The 18,287-nt window shown below is 55.2% G+C and overlaps 3 protein-coding genes across 14 annotated transcripts in view; 2 read left to right on the forward strand and 1 right to left on the reverse strand.

Moving 5' to 3' along the window:
* WDR48 (WD repeat domain 48) overlaps window positions 1-2,211 on the forward strand; it is a 38,346-nt gene extending 36,135 nt beyond the window's left edge. For all 5 annotated transcript variants that reach the window (XM_031686811.2, XM_006200657.4, XM_072941031.1 and 2 more), the window contains one exon: window positions 216-2,211. In XM_031686811.2, coding sequence (XP_031542671.1) covers window positions 216-311 — 96 coding nt within the window. In that variant the 3' untranslated portion in view covers window positions 312-2,211. The remainder of the gene's footprint in view (window positions 1-215) is intronic.
* On the reverse strand, window positions 2,212-16,286 carry GORASP1 (golgi reassembly stacking protein 1). Of its 5 annotated transcripts, none has more exons than XM_072941038.1 (11): window positions 16,251-16,274; window positions 15,080-15,249; window positions 14,166-14,298; window positions 8,779-8,859; window positions 8,121-8,210; window positions 6,708-6,794; window positions 6,428-6,558; window positions 5,968-6,190; window positions 5,088-5,238; window positions 4,526-4,678; window positions 2,212-4,284 (listed from the first exon to the last, which is right to left on the reverse strand). In XM_072941038.1, exons 2-11 carry the CDS (start codon window positions 15,085-15,087, stop codon window positions 4,031-4,033), a joined length of 1,311 nt encoding a protein of 436 aa, XP_072797139.1. In that variant the 5' UTR covers window positions 15,088-15,249; window positions 16,251-16,274; the 3' UTR covers window positions 2,212-4,030. The 5 variants fall into 5 exon arrangements, with proteins under 5 accessions (XP_072797139.1, XP_072797136.1, XP_072797137.1 ...); XM_072941035.1 differs by having other exon boundaries at window positions 8,007-8,210; window positions 16,251-16,270; XM_072941036.1 differs by lacking the exon at window positions 15,080-15,249 and having other exon boundaries at window positions 8,007-8,210; window positions 16,251-16,286.
* TTC21A (tetratricopeptide repeat domain 21A) overlaps window positions 12,921-18,287 on the forward strand; it is a 31,594-nt gene continuing 26,227 nt past the window's right edge. For 3 of the 4 annotated variants that reach the window (XM_072941029.1, XM_072941028.1, XM_072941030.1), the window contains exons 1-5: window positions 12,928-13,100; window positions 14,391-14,520; window positions 15,296-15,406; window positions 16,117-16,283; window positions 17,821-17,943. In XM_072941029.1, coding sequence (XP_072797130.1) covers window positions 13,074-13,100; window positions 14,391-14,520; window positions 15,296-15,406; window positions 16,117-16,283; window positions 17,821-17,943 — 558 coding nt within the window. In that variant the 5' untranslated portion in view covers window positions 12,928-13,073. Of the gene's footprint in view, window positions 13,101-14,390; window positions 14,521-15,295; window positions 15,407-16,116; window positions 16,284-17,820; window positions 17,944-18,287 lie in introns of all 4 variants that reach the window. The other variant, XM_015236304.3, reaches the window with a different exon arrangement.

The raw sequence follows: 18,287 nt of genomic DNA on the forward strand, positions 1-18,287 counted from the left end.
GCATTCAGTGCATTTCTTCAGAGGAATGGCTGAACACGGTGTGTCTGGCTTAGCCACACAAGCTGCACGTCTCACTGCACCCAGGTTCATGCCTGAGTGCAAGGCAGCTGTGTCAACAGGAACAGGCCACCAGGCATAGGCGAGGAGAGTGCCAGAGTTAACAATAACTGTTGGCTCTTGGATACCTTTTTTATTATTTATTTTTTGCTATTCAGGTTTTGGATCCAAATATGGACCTTCGAACAGTGAAACACTTCATATGGAAGAGTGGTGGTGACCTTACCCTCCATTACCGTCAGAAGTCCACGTGAAGGGTGGGCAAACACTTCTGGCTATTCATTTACTGACCTTCCTCTATGGCCCCAAGAGTAGTCCTAGGAAGCCCACTGAGCCCCAGCGGGAACAAGACTTCTAATGGCCGATGTGGTATGGACCGAGATTCTTTTCAATTGAAGTGACTAATCGAGATGTAATATAGAAACCAGTCTCCATGTGTAGATTAAGCTGTCCCCAGGAAGGCAGAGTGCCCGAGCAGACTGTGTCTTGTGATGTACAGAGAACTGACGACAGGCCAGGACAGACTTCGCTTCCTCCTTTTGTTTCAAAGGACCTTATCTTGATCTGTTAGCACTTGTTAGAGACACACTGGTAGGGCCACATCTATCACTGTGTTTCAACTCTGAACCCATACACTCTAGCTTTTCTAAGAGTACATTCCATTCATGCAGTATCTATGAAGGCTTTTTCCAAGTTTGTCATTAAAAAAAAAAGTTGTTTTCATCGTTTAAGACAGTTATTTTTAATAGGAATTTACTGCTGCACAATTTGAGAGCCAGCCCATTTAATAATAAATGATTATTGTTGGGCTTCTTTTTAATATTGTATCTCAGATATGTTCTTGTAGGAAGACCCGTTGGAATTCCAGGTGTGGGATCGTAGCACTTGGACTGCCAGACTAGAGCACGCCCAGCGATGCCGCCCCCGACAGTGCCCAGGCTGTGGCAGCCCCAGGGAGGTGCGGCTGTGTGACTCCTTCCTCCACTGTCGTTTTATTTATGGGCAGAGCCAGGTGACATCACAGGCTCTTGCTCTGGTGAGCAGCTTGATACCATCCAAACTTAAGACCATGGTGAAATTTTAATTTCATTGAAATGCTACCTAATTTTTATGGTGTCAGAGTGAAAGGATTTCATAGTGGGTTGATTTGATATTCATATTCTGAAAGTGTACATGTTTATTTTTTCCAGTTTTATATGCAGGTTTTTGTTGTTGTACCTGTATCCAGATTTCTTTTCACTGTTCTTTCTAACAATCTAAAGCTTTCATAGAATCATTTGGATCTTGTACAGAATATAACTTATTGGGTATAAACACTTCAACTTTTGGCAGAAAAAAAATACTTTGGATTCTCCCCAAGGTCATTTGTATTTGGGAGAGAACAATGGCCCACCCCCATAAAACTACATAAGACAAGCCTCCTGTATGAAGCCAGAAGCACAAGTGCCTTCAGAGGGCAGTTTATTCCAGACCAGTTGCCTCCCCAGCTTGTGTGCGGCCTGTCCCTACAACAGCAGGGACTGGGGAAGGAGGGGGTGGGGCAGGCTTTTCCTTTTCTACATCTTCACAGGTTCAGCTGGAGGCAGCTGACCTGGGTCCAGACCTTACTATTTGAGATACTCTGATCCGCACAACCGTAGAGACAGGGTTCCCTCACTGCTGGTCAGCCTCCTTTGGAAAGTGGACAAGTCATTGCCTCCAGCACTTTGATGAAGTGAGCAAAGACACGCCACGTTTCCAGTGAGTCTTTCTCCCTTACGCAGAGAGCAACCGGCTTCTTTTTTTAAAAATCCTTTCTATCTGTTGAATACAACAGTGTACTTTTGGTGCACATTTTTTAGCAATAGTTGTGAACTAATGGCAAAAAAAGAAAAAAAAAAAAAACCTCATTTACCAGCCCTGAGTTGTGTTTGCATGAGGGGCCCTTGGGCTGAAGGAACGGGTCTGGCCGGGCCATGCTGCCTGTGTGCTGATCCTGAGGGTGGCCACGCTCCCTTTCTGTCATAGGTCTGTCCCCCAAGCATGGTTGTGATTTTTTTGTTGTTGTTCCAGTCAAACCAGTAATAGTTTCCAGAAAATCTGACAGTCTGCAATGCCAAAAGGGTAAAAATCTGTATTTCACAGTTGTATAGAATAAAGGCTTTAGTTAAAATATTTCAGAGTGTAGTACACATTTATTTATTTTTTCATTTGTCATTTTCCTTCATAGCAGGTTACAGAGAAAGTAAGAAACTTCTGGTTTACCCTGGAAATAATTAGCATTGGTATCCATTTTATCCCCCAATTTAGGGAAGGGCGGGTGTAAAAGTGAGGGAGGAAAGAACCAGGTCTCTTGGGGGAGAGTGACTCTGGGTCAGGGAAGCTGGCCTCAGAACAGTACCGTGGATTCCATTCTGCTTCCTGGATTCCTGCAGGCAGACACCGGGCTCCCAGACAATCCAGGAACCAGGCTCCGGCACTGGCTTGGACACAATGCCTCTCTGTTCTGCAGGCTTATCAGCTGCTCTGGTAGACTTGACAAAGGCTTGCTTTTTAAATGCAGTCACAGTGCTAGAAACTTGAAGTGTTGGCTGATTTGGTGCCCTCCTTCCATATACTTGGTCTTTGCCCCCCACAGCAGTCCTTGTCCTATGAGCCTAACAGAGCTCTGAATTCCCTGTAAGTGTAGACATTCCAAAACAACTGGTAAAGTTGGGACATTTGACTGGGCCAAGGCTAGAAGGCAAGGCCAAGGGCAGCTTTCATGATAATCAGCAAGGTGTGGGATGGTGAGGGACTCTAGCCAGAGAGGAGAGGACTCTGGTGAGGGGCCATCCTTGGTTGGAGCCTCCTCTTCCTGCAGGAACCAGGCAGAGCAGAAGACCCAACCTAATCTTAGCTTTCCGCAGCACCGGAGGTGAAGGGAAAGGCTTCCCCATTGCTGTGAGAAAGTGCTTTCACCCACTCTTGTCCAGGCCCTGCGTCCCCTTTGGGGTAGGAGTTCTTTGTAAAGAGGCCCTGTCAGGAGGACTGGCTTTGAGAGTCTGCTTAGGATGGGGAACTTAAATTTGTAACTTTTATTCACCACTGGGGCTGGCTGGCTGACTTGTATATTTAGAATAGATGGTTACAACCAAGTTTGGGAGCAGACAGGAATCACAGCTGGGGATACTAGGTCTGAGGGATGCAAGCCCTGGGGAAGAAGCAGCATTGCAGTCCAGGCGCAGGTGAGTCTCTGCTAAAGGGCCTAGAATTTCCAGCCCTCCTCCCTCAGGAGACGTTGGCAAGTTTTCTCCTCCAACCGCAACTGGAATCTGCAGTCAGCGTGAGCCAACTGTGCAGTGTAGCGGAGGGATGGGGCCTCAGAGGTTCGCAGGGCTTGGGAGTGCCTTCCATTACAGCTCAGGCTTGCTGAGCTACATAGGAAGAATCAAGGCAAGCCCTACAAAGCAACCAGGCAAACACCCCACACCAACCCCTTCCTCCCTTACCCCATCTTCACACCTGGTCCAGCCTGGACTCTGCCACCTCCCATGCAGCCATAGTGACTGAGCAGGAGCAAGCACTGGACCTGAGGGTCCATGGCCAAAAGATGCCCTTCCTCAAGGCTCTTACTCTCCCACTGAGGCTCCATGCCCCACCCAAGCACAAAGAATCCTTTCCTACCCTAGCTCCTAGAAAACTAACTTACTCTGGGAGTTGCTCCCAGCCCTCTAGCACCCCAAAAGCACTTGTTTGAGATTCTCAAACAAGTGCCCAATACCCCAAAGCCAGGACCATCAGGCAAAATAATGCTGGGAGGTCATCTGCTGGAGACCAGTAGAGTCTGAGTGGACACAAACCCCCTGCCAGCAGCAGCCCCTGCACGGCCTCGGAGCCGCAGCCTGGGGAGCTTAATGCAGGGGGCTGGGCCGCACAGTGTGGCCTGAGCTGTGTCCCTGCTGCCAGGCCTCATGAAATGCCATTAAAGCCCACCATGTCACAGTGCAGGGTATCATTGAGGGGTGGAGAGCTGGGCCTGGCTGGCTGCCCCCTCAGCCTCTGCCACAGAATCTGGGCTCTCTGTGCGTGCGGGCTCCTCCTCAGCCTGAGCTTCGAGCAGCTCGGCAGACAGCCCGTCTTCTGGTGAGGCTGCAGAGGTGAGGCTGTCGGGAAGTGTCAGCTGAGGCAGGTGGTCCGGCGGCACCTGGGCACCTGGGCTGTCTGGGAAGGAGACCTCAAACTCTGACCCAGACCATGTGGCCTCACCTGAAACACACAGGGTGGGGCTGAGGAGGCCTGCAGAACAGGGCCAGTGTGGTCTGGGCCAGTAACCCCACTGCAGCTCCCACTCCTGGCATTGATGGGGGGTGGGAGAGCTAGTGTACAGATGCCTTGATGTAGCTGTATTCCACCGCAGGCCCGTCTCTAACCCCACTGAGAGTCAGGGCAGCCTTCCCCACAACCCGGGGTCCTTCCCAGAAGGTTTCAGAAGGTGCCGGCCACTCACCGCCACGCTCGTGAGAACCGCTGCTGGAGCAGACGTCCTCCGGGCCTGAGGCTGAGACCGCTGTGGAGGTCAGTTCTGTGGAGGAGGGCAGGCTGGGCCAGACGCTGGTGTTGCTGCTGTCCAAGAGGGAGATGCCCGACACGTCCAGGAAGCCTAGGGGAGGGGGCGCAGTTCTCTGCCAGCACAAATCCCTCACCGTGGGAAGGCCAGCACCCTGCACTCTGCCCTGCTCCCGGGGCATCAGGGGACTGTAATCTCAGCCCGTGGCAATGCCCCCACACAACCCCAGAGGTTCCCCACTGCCCATTTCTGAGGAAACAAAGAGGCTGGGTATCATAGGGATAGCCCAATGGCAGAAGGCCCAGACCCCACTCTGTGCCCAGTGTGCTGTGTGACCTTAAGCAGGCCACCTCTCTTCTCTGGATGGCAGTCTCCCCATCCATACACTGGTCAGATCATCTGCAACCATCTTGGCAGGTAAGAGATAGGAGGGCTCAGCGGATCCGGCCAAGTCCAGCCCTGAGCCCAGGGCCCCTCAGCCTCCTCTCGGCCTGCTCAGTACCTGGGTCCATGACTCTCTGCACTGGAGGTGGAGGCTGGAGAGGAATCTCCATGGAACATGCAAGATCGCCAAGGTCTAGAGCACCATGGCTGGGACTCTCAGGCCCAGGAAGCTGTTCCTCCATGGAGGAACCAGGTGCCTGCAGTAGGGCCTGCGGGGAGCCAGGGGAAAAGAGGAACAGGAGGGGCCGACTGAGACAGTGTAGTCTCACCTCACCCCCAGCCCACACCCACCCCAGAGCACCACTCAGCTGGAGGGAGCACACAACCGTGGTGTTGCTTCCTCTACAGTGGGTGTGAAGTCAGGCAAGAGGGGCCTGGCTGACCTCCCATGTGGTGCTGACACAGTTGGGGGCACTCTATCCACTCTATTGAACAGCCCCAGGGGCCCAAAGGAAGCGTCCATGCCTGGGGAGCAGTCCTCCAGTACCCTCCGTGCAGACCCCAGGCACCAGCCCAGTGCTCAGGGGGGACTTAAGGGACCTGTTCAACAGCCATGACCAGGCTGAGACCTGGCCAGACAGACCACCCTTGGACACCCAGACCCTGGCCCAACTTTACCAAAGACACGGAGGCAGAGAACAAGGCTCTGCCCACCTCTGAAACTCAGTTTCCCACTCGTGAAATGAAAGTAACAACCAGCACCTCACCAGTGCCCTCATCTCCAGACCCAAGTGGCAGGAGAACCAAAGTAGGTTTCAGCTGTCCCAGGAGGGGTGTATCTGCTCCCACTGGTTCCCATAAGTAGCTGGGCCTCCCAAGGGCTCCAAAGACAGGCCCCTGGTGAGGCAGCCTCCAGAGTCTTCTCTCTTCCCAGCTGTAGGCTCCTCTGCCCAGATGAAGCTCCCTCTTCCCCCAGCTGGCGGGTGCTCCCCATGTACCTCTACGTAGTCACCCTGCTTGGAGCCTGCCTCCAGGCCAGGAGGGGCAGGAGAGTCCTGCGGGGTGGGTCCAGGTGGTGGGGTCCCAGGTGGTTGGGTCCCAGGTGGTTGGGTCCCAGGTGGCGGGGCACCAGGTGGCGGGGCGCCAGTTGGCTTCTTGTGGTAGCTTGGGGGCTGGGTTGGGATCCGGTGCAGATACCCGTAGCCAATACCGCACCCCAGACTGCCAAAGGCCAGAAAACATTCGCTCCAGGGGCTTGTCCTACAGCCCTTCCTATCTCTGCCACCCCAACCCACTGGCAGTGAGGGGCCTCCCAGACCACCAGTCAACCTCAGGACCCCTGGGCCCAGGACCCAGCCCTCCGCCCCTACTGTGGGATTCAAGGTCCATGCCCAATGGCAAGGCCCACCACAGCCCCACCAGGGCCCCACCCTGCAGCCCTCCAACCCCAGGAAGTACCTGCCCTCTCCACCCCAGGCTGCATTGGGAGTGACAGTCACCTCCCGGCAGGAGTCGGACTCGGAGTTATAAATCATCAGCTTCAAGGGCTTCCCCTCGTGGGACTCGATGAGCGAGAAGAAGTCCTCAGACTACAACAGACACATGGCGCCTGAGCCCTGTGCCCGACACTGGGGTTGGAAGCCTCAGCAAAACAAGACACTTCTCATGGACAGTACCCGTCTCTCCATGCCCCATCCAAGGGGCCAGGGACTGAGGGGGCCAGCCACAGGTTCCTCACCTCCTGTAGGATCTGGTCTGAGCCAATCACATAGTCTGTGTAGGGGCGCAGGCCGGCAAGGGAGGCAGGCGAAGAGGGTTCCACATCCTGAGGAAAGAATCAAGAACAATTAAATCATCAGCCTTGCTACTGGGGGACAGGGGCTGGGGGAGCTGCCTCCCCAGGTGGTAAATAAGACACTTGTCCTCTGTCCCTAGGCCAGGATCTCAAACTGACTCCCACTAGCGCGTAATTCCTCAGCCTCCCCCAGGTCCACAGCCTGTCCAGCAGAGGGCAGCACTGTGTCATAGCGCTGAGCTCCGGACTCGACCTGGCTCAAACTCCAGCTTTCACCAGCTGCTCACTGGGGCGCTGTGGACAAACACTTAACCCCTCGGCCCCAGTTTCCCCACAACTATAAGTGGGATACATAGTACTTACTCACAGGGTTGCTGAGATTAAAAAAATATATGTATATATGTCCAGAATGAAAGCCACACCTTGGCCCACAGTAAGTACCCAACTGCATGGCTGGTTACTGCTGCAGGCATATGGCTGGAGACCCCCGGGTGGGGCTGGAGGCGAGGACAGTGAGAAGTGGGTACGAGGATTGCCTTCTCCCTTGGGAAGCTCCACCACTCCCAGTCTCCCAGGGAAATGTAAAGGGATTTACATCATCACTCCCACTGCACTCATGGACAAATTGAGGCAGGCTGAAAAGGCTGAGAAGTCTCTGGCAAGAAGTCAGCGAGCAATAGAGGGGGTTAGAAACCAAATCAATTTCCAGCTCAGGGCATCCTCTGTCCACCAAGCCTTGGGACTGACCATTCGAGAACTTAGGGGACCATCAGTGAATGTGCAATGAACAGACCCTAACAGACACATCTGGGACAACCCAGTCATGGAGATTCACTAAGGGTCAGACCCCAGGCACCAGCCCAGTGCCCAAAGGTGCTCTTGGGGGACCTGCCCAAAGAACCATGATACTGGTCTACCATAGAATATACCAGAAAGCACACTACAGATAAAGACTCCTAGCAGCAGTAGCAGCATTCTGGCAGCACAAGCATGCTTCCAGGAGGTGGCACCCCCACCATCCAAAAGAAGAAACCAAGCTCTAGAGGGCAAGAAACGGCCCAGAGTCACAGGGCGAACAAGAAGCAGCGTGCACTGTTCAGGGGACAGTGAGTTGTCCTCTCTGGGACACTGGAGCAGGTGAGACCACACCTGACCCTCCCAACCCTCTTAATAGACCTGTTGGCTGTTGGCCTCTCCCAGGTGCCACCCCGCCCCACCCCCACGTGGCCCACCCCCACTCACCAGCACGTGCCACACGTGCTCGCTGGCCCTGCGGAAGCTGCAGAAGCGCACGCTGGCGCCCAGCAGGCCCTGGCCGCCCCACATGTTGCTGGGCACCACCTCCACCTCGCGCACCTTCATAGTCTTCATGTTGAACACCTCCAGCTTCACGGGCTTCTCCACGTTGGCCTTCAGCAGGGCCTTGAGCATGTCATTCTCCTTGTTCTGCAGGGGCAGTGGGGCTGACTCCAGGGCACCCCCACACCCAGCCAGGCCCCCCAGAAGAGTGTGGGTCTGAGATGGGGTGAGGATCTTGGTGGCCAGCTGCCCCTGCAGGGCCTGATGCAGGGCTGGGCCGGGTCAGTGGCTGGGCCCCGGGTCCACAGGTCGGGCCTGGGCCTGTGGCCACTGTGACCCCCAGCACCCCTAAGCCCTGCTAAACCTTCCTCCCTCAGTCCCCTGCCAGAAAACACAACAACGTAAGCCAAGAGCCCCTGGGTCAAGAGCACTGCGGCACTGTCCCTCTTAGAGTCCCCACACCTCTCAGGCCCCTCTTGGCAGGCCCCATAGGCCTTGCAGCCAGTTCCAAGAGTCCATCTGCCTCCAGTCCACCCCCAAGAGCCCAGGAGCTGAGCTCCAGCCAGGCCCCAGTCAGGCTCAGTGATCCCCTAGGAGAAGGGGAGATGGGGCTCGGCCTCCCTCCAGCAGAAAAGGGTGCTGGGGCCCCCTGAGGGACAGAAGGAGACACATGCACACACACAAGCAAAGCAGAGGCAGGACAGGGGCTCCTCACCAGCCGCAAGTGCCCGATGGTGATGATGAAGTCGAAGTAGGGCTCCAGGCCTGCCTGCTGGGCAGGGGAGTTCTCCTGCACCTGCAACGGGCAGAGGCCACAGTCACTGCACCCAGCCCAAGACTCTCCCAGGAGCCCCCAGCCCTCAAATTCTAGAAACGATCACCACTCCTGGTGTCCTGGCCAGGACACATACACTGGCATGAACTGTTCTGAGGAGGCCACGTGTGGGTGTGGTCAAAGTTCACTCCATCCTCTCACTACCTTCCCAGGCACAAGTTTTCCTCTTTTGGAAAATGACTCTTTCCTGAACCTGTTCCACAGACCATGCTTCCAGAGATGCCTCCAAGGACAGCCCAGGGCAGTAGGCCGCACGGAGACAGGGCAACGCAGATACTCCCCCGGGGGGCTGGTCAGGGACCGCTAGAAAGCCAGAGGGGTTGACCAGAAAGGTTTAGATGAGGACAGGAAGGGAGTACCCCAATGGACAGAACCAGGGCTGTGCCCAGAAAGACCGAATTGGGAAGGCAGCCTGGGGCCAGATCCCAGAGGGCCCCAGACCCTGTGGTGACAGATTCAAGCTCAGGCCTGCAGGTGATGGGAGCTGTTGAGGGGGGGAGGCTAAGGAAAGCAGACCCCAGGGTCTGGAATGAGTCTGAGCCACGGAGCTCGCAGCCCCGAAATAGCGCCAAGTCCCCCTCACAATCCAACCTCACCCTACACAGGACGGCTCCTCCAGGAGCCATTCCTGGCCCAAGGGTGCTCTCTGCCCTGCCCTCAACTCCCAAATTCACTGCTGTCTCCAAAAGCACAACAACCAGGCTTGTAGCCATGGTGGAACTCCATCTCAAAGGCCCCATTCACAGAGCCCTGCTCAGACAATGTGGCCTTTATCCTCAGGTCTGGACTGAAGGTGGGCCCCACACCCTCAGGCCTTTGGCTGTGAGCATTTGATGCCCTGCCGGTCAGGCCTCAGCCAGGCCCCGGCCCATGGGGCACAGGGCTCATGTGGCCTCAGGTTCTGGATGCCTCCTTGAGGGGAAGGGCCCATGGCTTCTGCCACCCACCAGCCCCTCCAGTCTTGGAGTCCCCAGACTGAAGGAGAGGCCAATTCGCCCCTGGAATTGGGACTCCTTCTAGCAGTGTCAGCAACAGAGCCCCTCCCTGCCACCTCCAGAACCTGTCACGGCTTCCACTGAGATTGAGTTCAAAAACCAACTCCAGCCCTAGGTGGCCTGGCCCAGAGGGCAGCTGCTCAGAGCCTGCCCTGTCTCTTCCAGGGAAGCTGGGATGAGGTGTCTTTTGAAAATCAGAGAACAGTTAATCAGAGAGAGCTAGCAGGGAGACGCTCCCTGCTAGCCCTCTACCCTCCTCAGTGCCATGTGTCAGCGACCCTGTCATTAATGAGGCCCAGAGGCTCGGAGTCCAGAGCACATGCCCGGCCCTCTCCCAGCCCATCCAGCGCCTCTGCCTACCCTCTCCTGTGGCCTAGTCCTAGGCCTGGCCCTACTTCACTACTCTTGTCGTGGGCCTTGTCATGGCCCACTCTTGTCTCCACAGCAGAAATCATCTACGCCAATGCCCCCTTGCACACCCAGGCCTGCAACCAGCACCGCCCTCTGTCTGGCTATCCCTTGGGGGCTCCCATTACACCCAACCCCGCAGCCCCACAACACATGCTGCTTTCATAGCACTCCCCCGGAGTTCCCCATCAGGGCACCTGATTAACAAGGACAGCAGCTTACACTTCCTGAGGGTTGGCTGGGTGCCAGGGCCTGCACCACCTGCTTCTTCTGTCATTTTACCCTCTCACTAACCCCAACAGACACAGGAGGAAAAGTACTCAGTTATTCAACAACAATCTGACCCCAGGAAATATGATCCAGAGCCTGCTCCTGCCCACGGCCCCGGGAACAGCCGTTTCCTGTTGAATCCTCCGCTGTTCTAAGTTTGCTGAGGGTAGGGACGTCGCCAGCATGCCTGGGACACAGTGGGAACGCCAATATTTACAGATGGCAGCACACGTGTTCTTTGGTCTTTAAAAACGTTAAGTAGGTAATGTCACACTTCCACTTAAAACCTTCTGATGACTCCACATCTTGGAATAAAATCTTAAATCCTCAGAACAGCACTCAAGGCCCCACACAACCTGGCCTCGTCCTTTACCACTCTCCTCAGAGGGGCCATGCCATCCAAGCACACCAGCCCCACGTCCCCGCTTCTCCTCGAGCACAGCAAGCATAGTCGTACCTCAGGGCCTCCCTCTGCCCAGTATGCTCTTCCCCCAAATATCTGTACTGTCCACTCCTTTCTTCCTCGCAATGTGTCTGTTCAAATGTTACTTGATCAGAGGCCTTTCCTGACCCCTCTATCCAAAACAGCACCCACTCATCACTCTGGATCCCCTTACCTGCTTTATTTTTCTCCCTAGCAATGATCAACACCTACCATATATTTCTATTTCTTGTCTGCCTCTCTTTCCTCCCTGCCAGCATCCAAATGAGAATAAGGACAATGTCTGTTCTGTTCACTGCTTTATCTCTGGGGCCTAGAACACTGCCCACCACCGAGTATGTGCTCAAAAATCACTGTTCTGTGAATGAAGACTTCCAATCCCTCAATCTCTCCTCTCTGTCCCCCTCCAACAGGCCCTTCCTGTCTTCACTCCCACCATGGTCCCCAACCCTTGTCAATATCCTCAATTTGCCTTCCCGGAAAACATTCTCCGCTGCATGCATTCCCCTGTCCACCTTTGCTGTCTGGTGCCTCTCCATGATGTCCACTAGGGAAAGTCCATCATGGAGCACGAATCCTGTCACCTCTGGGTCCTGAAGCCTTTCCTTTTAGAAAACCCCTTCTTTAGCTCCTCAGCCTCCATCTCCTGGTTGGTAACAGAGCCTCCAATCACAATACAGAGACCACTCAACAGCCAGGCACCAAACTGACAGCCTATCTATGCCCATCTCTGCAGCCATCCACCACGCAAAAGGGAAAAAGGAGTCCTGGCTCTAGGGGCAGAGACCTTCCAGCCCCTCTCATCTAAGTTATAGCCCCTCCCTCTCAGCAGTACAAAGCACCCCAAATCTCCATCCGGACGCAGGCCCCTTTCCTCACCTTCGGACTCTGGGAACCCACTGCATCTCCACTTTCCCCGGGATTGCTCACCTAGACGTCTCTGTGGCGACACCGAGGGCACATTCTCAGCCGCAGACCTTTACCGCGCTTCTCCGCAATGTTCCACCTAGGGACCCTCCCCTTGCTGCAAACTCTCTTTCCGAACCCTCTGTCGCACTCTCTTGGCTCTCCTGCTCCCATTTTCTCTGGATGGTTCTCCCTGATCCTCTACCTCACCCCAGTGGATGGCACCACCATTTGATCCCCCAGCCATTACTCTTCCCCATACCCATCTCCAGATGCTATCGACCTCACGATGGGCGGGATACGCGCCAGCGGGCTCCCCTAAAAGGTGGCGTCCACTTGGCTACCCCGACCCCCTGGATCCAAGGCCGGGACTTGAGCGTTGTCGGCTCTCTCCCCAGGCCCAGTGCGGAGCGCGGTGCACAGCAGGCGATCATAAATGTGACTAAAGTGCATAAAGGCGTCTCGACTGGACCTGGTGCACTCACTCTTCACCCGGGAGAAGTGCCATTCCGGGGCGGCCCAACCTGACCAGGAAACGCTCCGCTTCCTGCAGAGCTGGCACTCGGGGCTGGCACCGGGCCGACAGCGGCCACAGACGGGCCGGGGCCCAGAAGTGCCGCGGGACCGCCTCTCGCCCGTGGCTCCCACCGGAAAGTGGCACCACCGTCTCCCCCGGCGGCCGCACTAGGGCCGGGACCCCGCCACTGCCGACCCCCGGCCGGCAATCGGGAGTCCCAGCTCGTCGGTGTCGGCGCCAGGCCAAGGTCACTGGCGCCGCGGGGACGACTCACCCCGTGCAGGTGGAAGCCCTCGGCACCGCCCGCAGGCTGCTCGGCACTGGCGCCCAGGCCCATGGTCACCGCCGGCTCCGGCACCTGTGCCCGGGACCGCGGCGCCTAGCGGGGAGGCCGACCCAGCGCCACCAGCGCGGACTCGCCCTCTCGGCGCTCGATTACCCTCGCCTTGTCACGTGAGCGCATGGCCACGCCCACCTTTTACAGTGACGCTCTGGACAACTGGTGGCAGCTCCGTTTCCAAGGACGCGCGCGCCTCCAACTTCCGGCCGCGAGAGGCGCGCCCAGGACCCTGACTAGGGAATCCCGCTCTGCGCGGCACCACCAGACCTAGACTCGGACGAGCCGGGACGCCCGGAGATGGGCAGCAATGACTCCTCCCTTATGGTGCGTGGCCCAGGCACTGCCCAGCCGCTCCCCCCGGGACTCTTCGACCCTGTCTGGTGACCCCCGCGCCCTGCAGCTCTCCTGCCACCTCTCTGACCGCTCCTGCTGTCCCCTCTGCCCGCCTTTTGCTGTCCCTGGCCGCTGCAAGCGGTCTTGGTCCCTTCTCGCCTCACTCTCCCTGGCAGTTGCATCCTCTCTAGTGTTCTGTGTGCACCCTGAGCCCCTCGTCGTCATCCCCACCCAGTCCGTTCCAAGCTTCCCCAGACCAAAGCATCCAAAACCCACCTCCACCATCTTGCCATTATCTCCCTTCTCTGCCTGTGCCTCTTTCGTATCCTTCACCCCAGTGGATGGCATCACCGTTTGATCCCCAGCCATTACTCTTCCCCATACCCATCTCCAGATGCTATCTATCGGCAGGAAATGTCAGCTTCTAAATGTCCTCCTGAGATCACCCACTTTATCTCATAGCCCAGGATCACCACCATATCCTCCCTGGGGACCTGCGACAGTTCCTCTCCTAACTGGTTTCTCTGCTTCAGTTGTCTTCACCTGCAGCCCCCGCCCCGCCACTACCAACCACCCCAACACACACACAGCAGCCAGAGTGGTTTTTGCAAGAACACCCCTCTGAACACACCCACACCCCTACTGCCTCCACACTCAAAACCATTCCAACTGCTTCCTTTTAGCCTCAGGATGATGTCTGGGCCCTTTCATGTGGCCCACAAGGCTGTTCACAGTCCAACCACATCTATCCCCAACCCCAGCACCCACAAACCTTAGGGGAAGTGAGACTTCGCTTGGAAATCTCAGCCCCTATTGTTGCATGACCTTTGGCAAGCCACTGTCTCCATGGGCTTTGGCGTCCTTAACTCTGAAGGATATGGAGAGGATAATGCATAAGATAATGTGTGTAAAGCCCTTGATACAGTTTCCAATGGGTGATTAGCCCACAATAACTTGTAACTCTTAAACTATTGGTGCAATGATTCTCATTATTGGTCCTCTCTCTTTCCCCTTATTTCCTTCCTAAGGCAAAACCTGTGTTGAATTCTCCATCACCTTTGAACCAGAATCTGGATAATTCCAAAACAAACATCTCCAGACTCCTTCCCAGGGAAACTTCTCGAGTTGTTCCTGGGGCTGAGGAGAAGCAGGATGAGGCCTGAATAGTCTTTCTCTTCTCTTTACAGAGCTGAGGAGGATCAGAGAATAGGGGAGAGGGCAGGTCAGAACAGAGACAGAGAAGGAACTGGGGCTATTGCAACTATGTCTTTCTCCTCGCAGGCTGGGATCATTTACTACAGCCGAGAAAAGTACTTTCGCCATGTGCAGCAAGTCGCAGCCATGGGCCTGGAAAAATTCAGCAATGACCCCGTGCTGCAGTTCTTTAAAGCCTATGGAGTCCTCGGGGAAGGTAAGGGCTTATCAGTGTTGGCCTCCTAACCCAAGGCACTAGCCCAGCACTGACTTGCTGACTCCACCTGGATGTCTCTTTCTACCCTAGCTGTGTTCCCATGGAAACAGTCTTACACTCAGTGGCTAGATTCCCAGGTTAATCCACAGAAGGCTGTGTGATCCATATCTAGTTGACTTTTGAGACCTTAGAGAGCTCACTACCCCTGCTCTGCCCCTGAGTTTCCCTGTGTGTAAAATGAGTTGGTGGAGAGATGACTGCAGTTACTGAATCAATCCCAGGCTTGGAAACAGAGAGCCAGTAGTACAGAAAAAGGGGAAGAGATGGGTGTGAGTCCAGGCAGGTATGGGACAGGAGCAGAGAGAGGAGTGGGGCCCATGCAGGTGCTGACTCCTGGCGTTCAGAAGGTAGTCCTGGGGGGGTGGGCAGCTGAGCTGTCCATGGCCAGTGTTAGTGGAGATGGAAGGAGAAAGGTAAATGGTGGCTCTGAGCAGCTGGCTGGGAATGCCCAGAGGTCGTTCTTCAGAACCGACCCACAGGTATCCCTGCAAGTACTCACAGGTACATCTCTCAGCTCCAAGCCCTCCGTCCCCTGGCAGCCCGGACCATGGTGCTAGCAGCCCTTTCAGGAAGCTTCAGTCTTCAGGGAATTTGAGCCATTTGGGACCTTTTGGACCCATTAGTCCAAGTCTTGGGTCAGCCTGTGTCTGCCATGGAGCCTCCTGCCCTCTGAGCATGGAGACCAAGAGCATAACCATGTGGGCTCTCTCCACAGAGCGCATCCAGGATGCCATCAGCAGCCTGGAGAGCATCCGGAATCACCCAGACGTGTCCCTGTGCTCCATCATGGCCCTTATTTATGCTCACAAGTGCTGCAAAACCATCGGTGAGTGCAGCCATGCTCCGCTGGGCCTGGCTTAGCAGAGAAAAGAGAGCCCACCCCACCCCAGAGACATAGCCCCGCTGAGGGCTACTTCAGGATGTGTGTGCAGTTATGACTGCAGATGCTGTTGGCCAGTAGTGAGGAGTGGCTGCACTCCCCTCCCCACCCCAGAGACCTCAGAAAAGACCCCATACCTGGGCCCAATTGAATGGGAGCCACAGGCAGAGAGCATAACAGAGAGCGGGGGGCCTCCTTCCAGATCCCAAAGACTGGGGAGACACCCTGCTTTCCTTTGCCAGGATATTGTCAAGAAAAATTAAGCTGATAGAAATAATTCTACCCCTAATCTCCACCCTTCTGGAGTCAGGGAGAGATTCCAAGAGACTATGGACAGACTGTTTCACTACCCAAAATAGACTCTGGGCCTGAGGTGGGGATTCAGGTTTGATCTGTCTGCTTAGCAAACTGCTGAGCCGAGAGGAGAAAAGGTAAATCCCAGCCAGCAAACCCAAGTCCAGGCATGGGCAGCCCCTGGCGTTGCAGGAGCTGGTGTTGCTGGTTCCCAGGCCCTGGGCTGTGGGGTAGTTGGCTACATGTGTACAGGGAGGCCCAGACTGTCCAGGGGCAGTTCCCTGGGCCCTCAGTGTCCCCTGCAAGACCAGACAGACTTCCTCACCCTAACTTGCCTACTTCCTCCTCTCTGGGATTCCCAGACCAAAAAGAGATTCAGGAGCTGGAGAGCAGCCTGAAGGAAACCCGCAAGACAGCCAGCAGGACTGCCCTGTACTATGCCGGCCTCTTCCTGTGGCTCATAGGCTACCATGACAAGGCCAAGGAGTACACTGACCGCATGCTGAAGATCTCCAGCAGCTCCAGAGAGGTACCTGCCACAGGCATTGTGGGGGTAACAGCCGAAGAAAGCAGCCTCCACACGCATCATAAAGGGTGGCCCTTACCCCCACGGAGGGCCCTGGGGCTGGGGGAGGGCCACACCTAGGCACCGACAAGACCCACGATGGCTGGGTTTGGCCAAGTACACACTGGCCTTTTTCCATACAGTATGATCTGTGGATAGGTGTTTTATGGCCTGCACTCTATATATATACGTGTGTGTGTCTGTTTTACAGAGATGCTCAAAGCAGTTTTATTCGATCTCAAACTGGAGTAAAGATATTTTAAGTTAGAGAAACAGTGAAAAATTAGCCATATTCATCAGTGTTTGCAAAAATAAATTCCCACACTAAGAAAATAAAATCTGCACTATATATTTTTAAAATCTTGAATTAGTTGCTGACCTTTAGAAATCAGATTTTTGCCTAAAATTCCAGATGTCCTGGTTCTTTTTGAAAACTAGATGAACTGGCTCCACTGGGCCTGCATTCCCTCCATGCAGTGATGTTCTCGGTACCAGTGGAGTGCACTGCAGTAGATCTCATATGTGGTGGAGTCATATACAGTAGACCTCTTATGTGGTAGAATTGTACTAATGGTAGAATTTGAAGCCTGTCTAGGGCATACATCTGAGCAGAAGACATATCACATCCCATCCCCACACCCCTGCCAAGGGGGTGAAAATTGGTTCTTGGAGGAGGGGGTGAAAAAATCTTATATGTAAAACACAGATATACATACAGCACAGAAAGCATGTATCTGTGTTATTAACATTTCTAGGAGAAGGGGGGGACGATTCGGGGAGAAATGTCTAAAAAGGCTCCTTAGGAGGGCAGTAATGGAAAAGAGTTGAGAAACATGCTCCAGGCCATGAGGGATGGTTGAGGGCAGGGTCTTCCGAGGCCCCTCTGATCCTACCTCCCAGGCCTGGCCTGCCGCACCTGTTGCGCCTGCACCTGCCTCTGCCGGGAGAGGCAGTGAAGGATGAAGACAGAGGAGTCTGGTAGGCCATTTGCCCGCCCACAGGGCGCTCCCGGCTTCCCGGACAGGCCAGGACTTGCACTGGTCTAAACTGTGGAGAGAGCCGGAGCAGCCCTGCCCTGGTGCCCTGTGTTGACCTCTTGACCCCAATGTAAAGTAAACTGGCAATGACAAGACAGGTGGTACCATCTCTGTAAGGGTCCAGAGAACTATGGCGGGTCACGGGGAGGGCCCAGCCCCAGCCTGGAAGGTCAAGGAAGGTCAAAGACGGCCTCCTATAGGAGGGGCCCTAGGCTGAGTTTGAAAGACTGTGGTAGTTAATCAAATGACAGGATTTGGTCTGCGGTGGCATGTGCTGGGCGGGGCATCCCAGGTGAAGGAACATGAGGTACAAATGCCTGGCAGTGAGAGAGCAGGGCTGCCCTGGGGTCTGGGAGCCTTGGTGCCTGGCAGGGCCTCGGGGAGTGGAGTGACAAAGGGCAGGACAGGAGGCAGGAGAGGCAGGCGTGAGGAGGACTTCATATTTCCTCTTGTTCTTATGCCAGGGCTGTGTGCTCAGAGGCTGGGTGGACCTCAGTTCAGACAAGCCTCACACAGTGAAGAAGTCTATCAAGTACCTGGAGCAAGGAATTCAGGACACCAACGACGTGCTGGGGCTGATGGGAAAGGTGGGCATTGGGGCAGGGGATGGAGTGGAAGTGTCCCCACCCTGGGACTTCAGTCTCCACGCCTCCCACCTGGTGGATCCCGAGACAGTCAGGGTGACAGAGCAGCCCCGGGCCCACTCCAGTCCTCCCTGCATCCTGCCCTGGCTGGGTTTCCATCCTCTTCTGTGTGGGGTCTTCTCGGGGGCTGGGCTTCCTGGGCTTTTGGGGGCTTTCCCTCTTTGCCTGTTGGTTTCACCCACTGCCCCTTTTCCCTGCATCCTTCTTTCATGCTCTCTCATCTCACTTGTTAAATCCACATACTTGGCCGTAAGAGAAGGGAGGTCTTGTATTTTCTGATCTTAATT

The sequence above is a fragment of the Vicugna pacos genome, chromosome 17 (genome assembly GCF_048564905.1).
Source record: "Vicugna pacos chromosome 17, VicPac4, whole genome shotgun sequence".
NCBI classification, from domain to species: domain Eukaryota; kingdom Metazoa; phylum Chordata; class Mammalia; order Artiodactyla; family Camelidae; genus Vicugna; species Vicugna pacos.

Coding starts and splice junctions, on each gene's coding strand:
- GORASP1 (XM_072941035.1), bottom strand. Junction 8,211..8,778: donor CCATCGGGCACTTGCGGCTG/GTGAGGAGCCCC, acceptor CTGCCCCTGCAG/AACAAGGAGAATGACATGCT. Junction 5,239..5,967: donor AGCAGGGTGACTACGTAGAG/GTACATGGGGAG, acceptor GGCTCCCCGCAG/GCCCTACTGCAGGCACCTGG.